Raw genomic sequence first — 13,809 nt, forward strand, 5'->3', positions numbered from 1 at the left:
TCCTCTAGACAGTGCTGCTAGCTGCTTCTCTGGACTCATCGGTAATTCCCCATTCTAAGTCCTATACACAGTGCTGCAGCCGCTTCTCTGGTCCCATTGGTAATTCCCACATTTTAAGTCCTATAGTTAGTGCTGCAGCTATGTCTCTGTTCCCAGTGGTAATCCCTCATTCTTAGTCCTCCAGACAGTGCTGCCTGCTGCTTCTCTGATCCCATCAGTAATTCCCCCATTCTAAATCCTCCACAGTGTTCCTAGCTGCTTCTTTGGTCCCGTCTGTAACTCCTCCATTCTAAATCTGCTAGGCAGTGTTGCTAGCTGCTACTCTGTTCTAGTCGGTAATTCCTAATTCTAAGTCCTCTAGACAGTGTTGCTGGCTGCTACTCTGGTCTAGTCGGTAATTCCTCATTTTAAGTCCTCTAGGCAGTATTGCTAGCTGCTACTCTGGACTAGTCGGTAATTCCTCATTCTAAGTCCTCTAGACAGTGTTGCTAGCTTCTACTCTGGTCCTGTCGGTAATTCCTCATTCTAATTCCTCTAGGCAGTGCTGCAGCTGTGTCACTGGTCACAGTAGTAATTCCTCATTCTAAGTCCTCTACACAGTGCTGCTAGATGATTTGCTGATCCCAGTGGTAATTCCTCATTTTAAGTCTTCTAGGCAGTGTTGTTAGCTCCTCCTCTGTTCCCATCTGTAATTCCACATTCTAAGTCGTCTAGGCAGTGCTGCAGTTGTGTTTCTGTTCCCAGTGGTGATTCCTCATGCTTAGTCCTCTAGGCAGTGCTGCTAGTGTAGTGTAGTTCCTATATCCCTGATAGGCTCTGCGCATTGGAATAACATACCCTATAGATTTGACATAGGACTAAGGTCAGTATGTCTCTATCGAGTATATGAAACTTAATTACTTGTGTGTGCCAGCTAACTCAGAGGTCACTAGAAACTTCTCGAATATACAAGAAGGGATTAGTCTCTGACAACCGCATAAACATGACAACTTTGTTTCCCTTTAGAATCGGAACAGTCTCAGAATCGTGGAAACAATAGATAACAGTTTCACTCAGTCAATCGTGCATGCTGCGTTTCTACAGAGTTGCACAGAAATAGAGAGATGGGCGTTTCAAGAAAAGGGTTTATTGAACAGTCTTATCTCTCATGTAAGAGATATGAATTGCTACAATCGTAAGACAGACTGCGAAGTACAATATGTACGAGGTTAGCAGTAAGATAAAATAATACTGCAATAGCATGGTTTGTAGCGATGACATATATTAATCAAAATACATACATAAATAACATAAGCTAAAATGTGATACTCATCTGATGCTTCTAAATTGTTCTACCCCAGTGTACCTAACCTAAGTGCAGTACAAGGTTTGAAGTAGGTGCCATTTCTAAAGTATAGCTAGCTATATTTTAGTTTAGCCAAGAGTTGCCAAATGTTTCTTTAAGTTCTAGTCAGCTCCATACCTTAGAATGAGAGAGGTTGGAATCTCTTTTCTGGACTCGATAGTCTAATCCCCCGCAAGGGTACTGGTGTTAATCCCTCATTCTAAGTCATCGAGACAGTGCTGCTAGCTGCTACTCTCGTCCTGTCGGTAAGTCCTCATTCTAAATCCTCTAGACAGTGCTGCTAGCTGCTTCTCTGGATTCATCTGTAATTCCCCATTCTTAGTCCTCCAGACAGTGCTGCCTGCTGCTTCTCTGGTCTCATCAGTAATTCCCCCACTCTAAATCCTCCACAGTGTTGCTAGCTGCTTCTCTGGTCCCGTCGGTAAGACCTCCATTCTAAATCTTCTAGACAGTGTTGCTAGCTGCTACTCTGGTCTAGTTGGTAGTTCCTAATTCAATTTTGAGCAGATCAACATATGGTCGCTAAAATAATCTCCCAAAACTTCCATACTTATGAGTTTACAAAAGAAATCTGCAGAAACAATTAGATAATCTATAATAGATCTCCCTGTTGGCACCTTATGGGTATAATTTGCTGGTATATTGTTTTCTAACCTCCGATAAGCGATTATAAGGTCTAAGCTTCTCAGACCTTCGAGTAATGCGGCTCCTCTTTTATCTGTCCTGCTTTTATTCAGAAACTGGGCAGGGGAATGTTTAAGGCTTCATTTTTTGGGGTGTTCGAAAATACCCTTATGCTATGAGAAGAGACTTTAGAATTCAAATCTCCAACTAACATTAGAAACCTGCAATCTTCACTTTCCAAGGTAGTGGGGATAAAAACAAATAGGTCCTTCAGTAGATGAGAGTAAGATGCATCGGGAGGTAAATATGCATTTACGATCAACAGGGAATTTGAGTGCTCTTGGGCATCCTTAAGATCTAGCTTAATCGCCTGAATTAAGTTAGAAGCATGAAATAATTCTTTATATGACCAACTAAGACTTGTATTTAGCAGAATAGCAATACCTTCTTTAGCATGTCCTCTATTTACAGGGAGTGCAGACCGGCTCAGCACTAAATAATCTTCAGTGGACCAGTTCCTTGTGATCCAAGTCTCTTGTAGACATATTAAATCAGCACTCTGCTCTTTTAAAAATAAGAGTTTATTTTTGTTGATGCTTAAGCCGGCTGCGTTCCAAGATATCATATTAATATCCTTGCTAGGAAGAATTCCCAAATTTGAGGCCTAATGTTCTATTTGTATTAAGAGCACCTGCTACCCACCTCCATTTCTTGTCTTCCTCATCTGCAGGAAGTACATACTGGGTCTTTTTCACTGTGGGGAGCGAAACCCTTCTTCCTTCTTTACCAAGGGAGACCTGCAATATACTCTCTCTCTCTCTCCGGTAAGGGTATGGCCCTTGTGGTGTTATCTGGATAAGTGTCAGATTGCTGATTTTGGAACACATTTTGAGGCTAGCTCCTCTTCAGGTATAAGAACATCAATACCACAGCATTGTAATTTATCACTGTTTGACATTATCAAATGGGAGATAGCTTTGAATGCAAACTGTACTCTTGCTCTCCTAGGATTATTACATTTATGAACCTGAAACAGAGCGAGGTTGTTACTCCGGATCATTTGGAGGCCAGGGATTTCAGCAAAGCAACCCAGCAGGAAAGGCCTATTCATATATGGTTCATGATCAAAAATAAACGAGAAATCCAAGGTGTAAGGGGCAACAGGTGAGTGATTGACTTGGCAGGTTACCTCAGGAAGATTTTCAATAGGATTATAAATAAAATACTACCTAAGGAGGAAGCAAATAGTGAAGCATTAGGGTTCAAATTACTCTGAACGGTAGAGGGAGCGCTTATATCTAATACAATTGCATCTTGGGAGGATTGAATTGGAGCACTTGGGTTCAAAAAAGGTGAACAAGGTCCCAATAAATAGATTTCAGCTTGACCATCTTCCTTCTTCATAACGTTTGAATCAAGGTTCGATGATAGATTGAGAATTAGATTCCGGTCGAAGCATAGCCGTTTTGCCCTTTTTTTTATTTATCCTTCGACGTTTTGCCCTTTTTTTCCTTCTTCTTCTTCTTACAAACGCTGATACTTTTGTCCTTAATATCTTTTACCTTAGTGGGAGATCAACCAACATTTAGTTCCTCCACTATAGGATGCTCAGGAAACTTTGCACCTGTTTTTAGGAAAATGGAGAAGACTTTTCGAATTATTCTTGAATTTTCCTTCCTAGCTTGCTGGCAGGATGCAGATACAGCCACTGGAGCTAAATTCTCAGGTTCCAAAAGCTGTTATAGAGCAGAAGGGTGTAATTTCTCACGTATATCTACATTTTCTTTACCTTTCAATTTATTTTTGTTTTTCCAACAAGAAAAGGGCTTACCAACCTGAACGCCAAAGTCCCGTCCATTAGCGTGGGAAAGAGAGCCTGTTTGAGTAGATTTAGCTGATTGGGGTTATCCTCCAAAGATAGAGGGGAAGAGGACCCCTTCCCAGGATTAGGCTTACAGGAAAATAGTAGGCCGGCTTTACCAGGTGAGAGTCTTTTCTCAGAGACTATGAACTTAGTCAAGGCCAAAAGAGAATCCAGAGTATAATCGGAGCTGCATACTGATTTCTCCATTAAGGCTAAGATAGAAGACATCACTCTTTCCAGGCACAATAGTGATTCTGACATCAGCATTTTTGACTCTGGATTATTATTTAAGGGGTGTGTGGTACTGTAAATTTCGGAACCATGTTGGTAGCATGGTCCTACCATGCCGATTTTGGTATCAGCGGACCGCAAATGACTAATGCGGTATGTATGAGTGTTTTTGTCACGTTTCCCCGATGTACTCACCGTGTATGCAAAACTACATATTAAACCCCCGGGTTCCATTTTAAAACGGTAACCATTTTGTGGTTGCCCTCACATAGGCTGCGCACTGAGGCCATGCCTAGGCCTAAAGGACACGCAATCTTTCTGTGACTTCTTTGTGACCTGTGCAAACTGACTCCGCTGCCCGAGGTCAGTCCTGCCTGACCGGTTCCTTTTACTGCGGCCAAATGGGATTAGCATCAGGGCCCGACACATCATAAAGTCGTGCATCCCACACAAACCCTGACTAATCTCTTTCACACCTGACTCTGTTTCCTATTTTATGGCTTGTTTTACGAGGAGGAGGTGTCCGTTTTATTGGGGTCTGCTGATATCTGATGAGGGTTCTGAGCCTCGCTGGGTAAATAATTATGGGCTGACCGAGCTGAAATGTGGGATTATCATCATGACTTTGATCTTTCTTTGAAACGAAAATATGTGAATGACCACTTGTAAAATAGGGGTGGTGTTGCCCAGAGCTTAATTTTCTGTATATAAGAAAAGACTGGTTTTTGGTTGGGAGCAGTCTCCTGAGAACATACACTGTGCTGTACTTCTCGGATACCTGTGATTGGTCTGCAGCCAATAAATACGATCTTTAACTTCATCTAGAAGACTCTGTGTTTCTGTGGTCTGAGACAGGAAGAACTCGAAGTCTTCGGGTGTGTTCCCTGGCACCGCTGGGTTGGTTCTGAAAAACCCAGTACTTCAGGTGAAAATTCAGGGATGAATCAGGAGTGGTCGATCCCCGTGAATTTCATATACTTGTTCTGCTGGGTGTACTACTAAACAGCTGCATTTTAACGGGGCAATCCTGAGGGGGATCCCTTAAATCAAAGGAGAGTGACGTGGCAGGAATATGAATCCTGGACGACTCCAGATTAGATGCTTGAGACCTCTTTGAAGACTGATTTAAATTAATGTTGAGGTCAGGGAGAGTAAAATCTTCAATCATAGGGTCTCCAACTTTTGGAACTAGATGAGGTACCCCTTCAAGTTGGGAAACTCCGTTGGCAAGGGAGTGGATGGTTAGATTTGCCAGCAAAGAGTCAGCCACCCTAGATTCCAAATGTTGGACATCCCTAGACCAAGTTCCTCCAGTTTTGGGAGATAGTTTAATAGGTTCTACTGGAGATGATTTTCCAGGGTCTACTTTAGCCTCTCCATGAGCTTCTCGAGTAGACTCCAGCATCCCTGTTGTAGTGAAGCTTGACTCTTTTTTAGGAAAAAAAGAAGAGATGGCGTTGAAACCTTTCAAGATGTTCATTTGTAGTGAGTTGTTCCTTAAAGGATTAGCTTTAGTTTTTTTGCACGCTCTTGTATATAACAATCTTCCGGAGCGCAATTTATTTGTGGTCTTATCTTAGTCTTTTAGATTCTCCTACAGGCAGGCGCTAGCGTAAACCTTAAGGGGGCAGGGGCAAACGTGTGGAGAGAGTACAAAAAAGGCGGTCAGGGAGAGGTTGGGGTGAAATATAGTGTGATGAGTGGTGACCCCACAAGCTCGCCCACTGACTCACCGTGCCTCCACCAGGCCTCTATTGGCCCTACTCTTTGCTCCTTTCGCACAATCAGCTTCCTCAGCTTCTTCAGCTCCTTCAACCACTCAGCACCCCTCCGAACCTGTAAGTCTGTTGATCTATTGAAGGTCTATTAAAGGTTCCCAAGGATGTTGGCAGCGGGATGACAAGCTGGGCACAGCACGGCACACCTGCTAACTGGAAATAGCATGGGGTAGGGGAGTGGGGTCAGCCTCTACGCACAGCCCGTTGCCGTCGCCGACTCCTTGAGCGGTGCTTCTGCTCTGTGCCTTTCACCAGCGCTACACCGAGTCACCTAGTTGCTTGCTTGCCACGGGTGTCCTTGCGGCTGTGTGAGGGGCGCAGGTAGCAGCTGGGCACACTCGCTTTAAAATTTGGGACAGTCCTTTCCCCGCAGTGCCCAGCCGCTGGGTAATTGATGGGTAATGGCCCTTTCTTTTTTGCTTCTTTCTTTCCTCTGCACTACTGCACGACAGCAGCAGCAGCCCGATCAGCTGCAACAAAGGGCCACCAGAAGACAGAAGGCGGAGCTGCCATAGACTTTTACTAGCAGGGCGAGTGAAGCGAATGATGCAGGCGCGGCTGCTCGCGGAACCTCCGCATGCCCCGCCTGGCCCTGTATCCTCTGGGCCGCTTCTGCGGTGGAATCCTTAACCGGCCGGCGCGCACCAGAGAGGCACAGCCCCGATGCGCCACCAATGCAACACTGAGCACCGAGCGCTGGGCTCCAATGCACAGCTCAGCTCCGCTCACAGACTCACAGACACAGCTCTCCGGCCGCAACAACCGGACCCGGAACTACTTACATCTGGTCACAGTAGTAATTCCTCATTCTAAGTCCTCTACACAGTGCTGCTAGCTGCTTTGCTGATCCCAGTGGAAATTCCTAATTTTAAGTCCTCTAGGCAGAGCTGCTAGCTCCTACTCTGTTCCTGTCTGTAATTCCACATTCTAAGTCGTCTAGGCAGTGCTGCAGTTGTGTCTCTGTTCCCAGTGGTGATTCCTCATGCTTAGTCCTCTAGGCAGTGCTGCTAGTGTAGTGCAGTTCCTATATCCCTGATAGGCTCTGCGCATTGGAAGAACATACACTATAGATTTGACATAGGACTAAGGTCAGTATGTCTCTTTTGAGTATATTAAACTTAATTACTTGTGTGTGCCAGCTAACTCAGAGGTCACTAGAAACTTCTCTAATATAGTGCTGCAGTTGTGTCTCTGATTCCAGTGGTGATTCCTCATGCTTAGTCCTCTAGGCAGTGCTGCTAGCTGCTTCTTTGGTCCCGTTGGTAATTCCTCTTTCTAAGTCTTTCAGATGGTGATGCTTCTCTCATCCGTCCAAAATTCGCACATTTTAAGTCCTCTAGGCAGTGCTGCAGCTGTGTCTCTGCTCTCAGTGGTAATTCCTCATTCTTAGTCCTTTAGGCAGTGCTGCTAGCTGCTTCTCTGGTACCCTTAGTAATTCCTCATTCTAAGTACGCTAGACAGTGTTAATAGCTGCTTCTCTGGTCTCATCTGTAATCCTCATTCTAAGTCCTCTAGGTAGTGCTGTAGATGCATTTTTGGTCCTGTCATTAATTTCTTATTCTCAGCCCTCCAGACAGTGCTGCTAGCTGCTTCTCTGATCCCGTCGGTAATGCCTCATTTTAAGTCCTCTACACAGTGCTGCTACCTGCTTCTCTGGTCTCATCTGTAATTCCTCATTTTAAGTCCTTTACAGTCTACACAGTGCTGCTACCTGCTTCTCTGGTCTCATCTGTAATTCCTCATTCTAGGTCCTCTAGGCAGAGCTGCAGCTGTGTCTGTTCATACATCCACCACACTCTAAATCAAAACACATAGATAAAAGACATTACCATTTACATCCCCTGACGCCAATAGCTCTAACTGACAAATGCTAGACCTATTGCATTGCAAAAGCTTGTTTTCCAAGTTCAACAGTCCACTGGTATTGGAATCCTGATCTGCAGGTTACACCCCCTGGGCGGCCTTTCCACGAAGCTGTGCTCAGTCACCGGCAGAACATATTGTGATGCCTCACCGACAGTCCCTGACGTCATCCATACTTAAAAGGGCAGGTAGGGGTCCTGAACGCCCCATAAAATTATCTCGGAACAGATTGTTTTGTGTTGTGAGGAAGCGCCATGTTAAGTCATGACTAAAGGATGCCCTGTTCACCCCCGCACTGGGAGAGGCCACTGTACCGTCGCCCGCCTTGTTTTGTAGGCGCAGGGTGCAGGAACCCACCGAGTTGAGTTAATTTAGCCACTTTTGTACAACCAACAAAAGCTCGACAGCTTTCTCTGCCACCCTCATGGAGCGCGGTAGAGGGCGGGCTTTGGGGGCCAGTGGACATCTGCCTCGCTCCGGCGCATTCACTAGGAATGTCAGCCTGTGATACATGGGCCTCCGTAGCAAAGGGGGCGCGAGCCTTTCACATGCTAATGCAACTCTTATAAGTAGCAGCGGCAGGGCAGGGGAGCCTCAGAAAGAAGAGGACGGAGAGAAGGCTTCTGGGCTGTACGCCCCCACCCCCGTGAGCCCCCGCCTCACTGCTATGACAGCGGTCCCGGCTATGGCTAGCTTCGAGCATGCACTCCCAGGCAGCAAGCAAGATCGGAAGGTATGTACCGCTCAGGGCTTTAGGTATGATGAAAAAACACCGGGGAGTCTCTCAAAGGGGCGTGGCCGATGTAATTATGGGCGTGGTTTAAAAACACATTAGCCAAAAATCCGTGCTTATTATAGAGTGCCACCCGACTGGTATTTTGCTGCTTCTGTCATTGCATCCAGTTATATAATACAAAAAAAGTAACATTGAAAGGCCACTCTCTAAAACGGTCACCTGGCAACAGGCTCTGCATCTATTAAATGCCCAAAATGAATGCATCCCATTTCATAGTGCATCAGGAGATGGTACCCAAAATACAGCTTGGAGATGCGCCGTGCAAAGTTGCCTGGTGATGTAATATTACTTACCTAGATGTTTCTTTTTGAAATCTTCATCAACACAATGCATGTTGGCTTACCTAAACAAAATGGTCATTATCATTTTCACGCATTCAATTATGTGTCAATTCTATTCTCCTGTATTGATGGTCACAAATATTCACATATATTTCTCAGTGTGTTATTGGTAGCTTTTGTTTTAATTGCATCGCTTGTGGAGCCTTGTTCCCTTCCCTGAAGTAACCATGTTGCATCTTTGTAAAAACTCTGGGGCAGAGTTACAAGGCCCTTGCGCCACTTTTGCGTCACTTTTAACATGGGAAAAGTGGCTAAGTGGCGCAAGGGGGTTGTAAATCTGCCCCTTCATTTTTTTTATATCATTATGTGTATAATTATGCAAATGCACTCTACATTTATATTAATTAGCCATTAATTTAAAAATTCTTCTCAAATGAGTTCCAAGTTGTTTGAACTGAAACAAACCTCTCCTCACTATATCAACACGTATTTTGGAGCGTGACCTGCCTGTTCTCTATTTGCATGTTGATACCGGGAGGCAGAGGGCAGACCTTCAGACAGGCGCTGTCACCTTATTATATTAATAATCCTGAGAGTGAGGGCAAGAATGGAGAGCACCTGCTTTTTAGAACTGCCGATGTTCAGCACCAGCAGGACCCGGCCCACTTAAAGCCCTGGTACCACTCACTGGCTGGCGGAGAGACCGTCTCCATTTAGTTAGTCAGCAGCTACCAGAACACAGTACCTGTTATCTCCACGCAAGGGGTTAAAGAAACCTCTTTCCTCAGCATGTAGCAAAGCAGGCAGAAACTGCCACTCTACGGTGTCCCCTTGCCATCCACCAGGTAGACAGATGGCCACTTGCACATCGGGCCACCTTCGCACATAACACCACGGAACCGGAAGGCCTGATCTAGAAGCCACCACGAATACTTCCTCCCCACACGCTCTTAAGGCAAAGTCGCCTTAATGTGGGAGACATAATAACTCCATTCTAGCACTTGGGTGCTGGCACTTTACAAGCAATGAATTACAATTTAAGAAGTAAAAATCCAAGTCCTATAACACATCTTCCTTTTGGCTGAAAAGTCATTAGGTTCTTTATTTGTCCCACTTTCATGTGTGACACGTTCAGACCTCAGCCTGCTGGCCAGTAGGCTAGGCCGAACCCCGCCCCCACCACTCTCCCATCTCCTTAGGTTGCCCTCACCACCATAGGCAGCTGCCTTAGGGCCAGGCAGCCACATGCGGTTAGAGATATTCATGTAACCTGTGGCCACTTCACTCAATCCCAGTAAGATAGCTTAGTGGGTTGAGAACTGATTTCAGAAGTCCCCATAAAATAGTGCAGTGTGCTAATACGTGTGCTGCATATATTTTAGGGCAACTTACAGGTCATTGTCTTTAGTGGCAGCAAGGCCAACTCATCTTTTAATCCTTCTGAGGTCAGTACAGCGCATGCTTTTGAACTGGTCGATAATAGAAATACCTATTTTTATGGACCTAGAGATGATTGTTGGAGTTATTTAAACTACCTGTATATAATTTTTAATGTTAGTTATACAATTAGCACAGATTTGAGATACTTGTGCCATTTTTAGGGTCGAGCCTGCAAGAGCATGCACTAGTGCATGCGTCTCACTTGTGAGACATTCACGTATCCAAAAAGGGGTTGGGGCCCGCCTGTTGCTTACCCATTTGTTGGCTTGCGTGACACTCTTCATAACAGCCTCGTAATTTGTCACTGCAAGACTAACATAATTTCCGTTCCTTTGTGTGGAGCAGGGACCAAGCACTGATTGACTCAACTTAATCAGTGCCTGTCCGCTGCTACCGACGTGATTGAGGTACTATTTTGTTCTTTTTATCTTCCAGTGCCCTGCAAACAGAGGGCGTGCGACTGGGGAAAATGATCCCAGCAGGACAAACAAAATTGCAAAGTTTTATTTCCTATAGTTAACTTTCTTTTATTGTCCCTTTGCACTCATGCTTTCTTTTGTTTTTGCTTGTGGTCGCTGTTCTCAAAAGATGAGTATTATCTTATTGCGAAGCGTCATTGTTTCTTTCTTGTGTGTAATTTCTGAAATTATGCTTTAACACATAATCGTGCAGTACACCCCAATCCTTCTCACTCCAATCCATGCCAATCCACCCTACTTCGTCCCACACCAATCCGCCCCACCCAATCCAATCCACCCCAGACAATCCATTACAAACCACTGCAATCATCCCAAACCACCATACTCCAATCTGCCCCACTCCAATTCATCCCACTCCAATCCAAAACAATCTGCCCCACTCCAATCCAAAACAATCTGCCCGCTCCAATTCAAAACAACCTGCCCCTCTCCAATCTGCCCCACTCCATTCTAAAACAATCTGCCCCACTCCATTCTGCCCCGACTCCTATCTGCCCCACCCCATTTCCAATCCTAAACAAATCTTCTCCACTCCAATCTGCCCATGTTCAATCCAAAAACATCTGCCCACTACAATCTAAAACAATCTGCCCCACACAATCCAAAACAATTCACCCCACTCCAATCCAACCCACTCCAGTTCAAAACAATCAGCCGAACTCTTTGCTGCCCCACTCCAATCTAACCCAGTCCAATCCAAAACAATCTGCCCACTCCAATTCAAAACAATCTGCCCCACTCTAATCCATCCGACTACAAACAGCCCAACTCCAATCCACAACACTCTGATCCACTCCAATCCGCCTGTCTCCAATCCAAAAGTCAGCACCACTCTAATCTGCCCCACACCAATCTGTCCCACTCCAATCCAAAACAATATGCCCACTCCAATCTGCCCCACTCCAATCTGCCCCACTCCAATCCATAAAAATCGGTCCCACTCCAATCCATAACAATCTGCCCCACTCCAGTCTATCCCACTCCAATCCAAAGCAATCTGCCCCACTCCAGTCCGCCCCACTCCAATCCAATCCACCTCTCCCCAATCCACCCACTCCACCTCAATTCACCTCACTCCAATCCACCACAATCCACCCCACACCAATCCAATCCATACCACCCCACACCAATCCAATCCATCCCACCCAATCCAGACCAATGCAATCCACCCCACTACAGTCCAATCCACATCACATCAATCCAATCCACCCCTGTCATCCCCAGTGCACCACAATCCACCCCACTCCAATACAAAACAACCTGCCCCTCTCTTTGCTGCTCCACACTAATCTGCCCGGCACCAATCCAAAACAATAATCACCACTCACTCCAAAACAATCTTCCCCACTCCAATCCAAAATAATCTGTCCACTCCAATCTGCCCCACTCCACCAATTCATCCCACTCCAATCTGCCCCACTTCAAACCAAAACAACCTGCCCACTCCAATCTAAAACAATCGGCCACACACCATTCCATATCACTCCAATCTTCCACACTCCAATTCAAAACAATCTTCCCCACTTCAATCTACTCCACTCCAATCCAAAGCAATCTGCACTGCCCGCTCCAATCCACCCCACTTCAATACACTGCACTCCAATCCACCCTACAATTCGCCCCACTCTAATCTATTCCACCTCACCCCAATTCACCCAACTCCATCCCAATTCACCCCACTCCAATACACCACAACCACCTCACTCCAATCCACCTCACCCCAATTCAATCTACCACACAGCCTCCTCAATCCATTCCTCTCCAAGCCACTACAATCCACCCCACTCCAATCCAAAACAATCTGCCCAACGCTAATCCAAAACAATCTGTCCACTCCACTCTACCTCACTCCAATCTCCCTCACTCCAAACCAAAACAATCTGCCCCAGTCCAATCCATCCCACTCCAATCACCCCAACTCCAATCCAAAACAATCTGCCCACTCCAATCTAAAAAATCGGCCCCACTCCAATCCATCCCACTCCAATCTACCCCACCCAACCCAATTCAAAGCAATCTGCCCTGCCCACCTCAAACAGCCTCTCTCCAATCCGCCCCACTCTAAACCGCCCCACAATTGGCCCCCTCCATCCAACCTCACCCCAATCTACCCACTCTATCCCAATTCACCCCTCTCCAATACACCACAACCCACCCCACTCCAATCCAATCCACCCCACACCAATCCAACCCACCTCAACTCAATGCAATCGACCACACTGCCTCCCCAATCCATCCTTCTTCAATCCAATCTACCCACTCCAATCCAAAACAATCTGCCCTACATCAATCCAAAATAATCTGCCTCACTTAATCCAAAACAATCTTCCCCACTCCAGTCCACAACAATCTGCCCACTCCAATCCAAAAGAATCTGCCCACTTCAATCTGAAACAATCTGCCCCACTCCAATCCAAAAATATCTGCCCCACTCCAGTCCAAAACAATCTGCTCACTCCAATCTGCCCCTCTCTAAAACAATCAGTCCCACTCCAATCCATCCCACTCTAATCCAATGCAATCTGCCCCACTCTAATCTGCCCCACCCCAGTCTGCCCCACTCCAATCCTCCCCACTCTTATCAAAATCAGTCTGCATCTATCTATTCCGCCCACTCCAATCTGCCCCACCCCAATCCAAATCAATCTGCCTGCTCCCCTCCGCCCACTCCAATCTAAAAAATGTGCCCCACTACAATCCAAAACAAGCTACCCCATTCCAGTCTGCCCCACTCCAATCCCAAAAATTCTGCCCCACTCAAATCCAAAACAATCTGTCACAGACCAATCTACCCCACTCCAATCCAGAACAAATCGACACATTCCATTCTGTCACACTCCAGGCCAGTCTACATCACCCCAATCCAATCCACCCCAATCCAATCCAATCCACCCCACTCCAATCCAGTCCACCCCACCCCAGACCAATCCAATCCACCCCACATCAATCCAATCAACCCAATCCAGCCCAATCTACCCCATTCCAATCCACCACAATTTACCAAACAATCGGTCCAGCTCCAATCTGCCCCACAGCAATCTGCCTGACATCAATCCAAAATAATCTGTCCCACTCAATCCAAACCTCCCCACTCCAATGCAAAACAAT

The 13,809-nt window shown here is 45.9% G+C and overlaps 1 protein-coding gene across 1 annotated transcript in view; it reads left to right on the forward strand.

Moving 5' to 3' along the window:
• The first annotated feature begins 8,253 nt into the window (after positions 1–8,253).
• LOC146785522 (transcription cofactor HES-6-like) overlaps positions 8,254–13,809 on the forward strand; it is a 36,150-nt gene continuing 30,594 nt past the window's right edge. Inside the window, exon 1 of the mRNA XM_085633388.1 lies at positions 8,254–8,438. Coding sequence (XP_085489514.1) covers positions 8,373–8,438 — 66 coding nt within the window. The 5' untranslated portion in view covers positions 8,254–8,372. The remainder of the gene's footprint in view (positions 8,439–13,809) is intronic.

This window comes from Triturus cristatus, chromosome 11, assembly GCF_964204655.1.
Source record: "Triturus cristatus chromosome 11, aTriCri1.1, whole genome shotgun sequence".
NCBI lineage: Eukaryota > Metazoa > Chordata > Amphibia > Caudata > Salamandridae > Triturus > Triturus cristatus.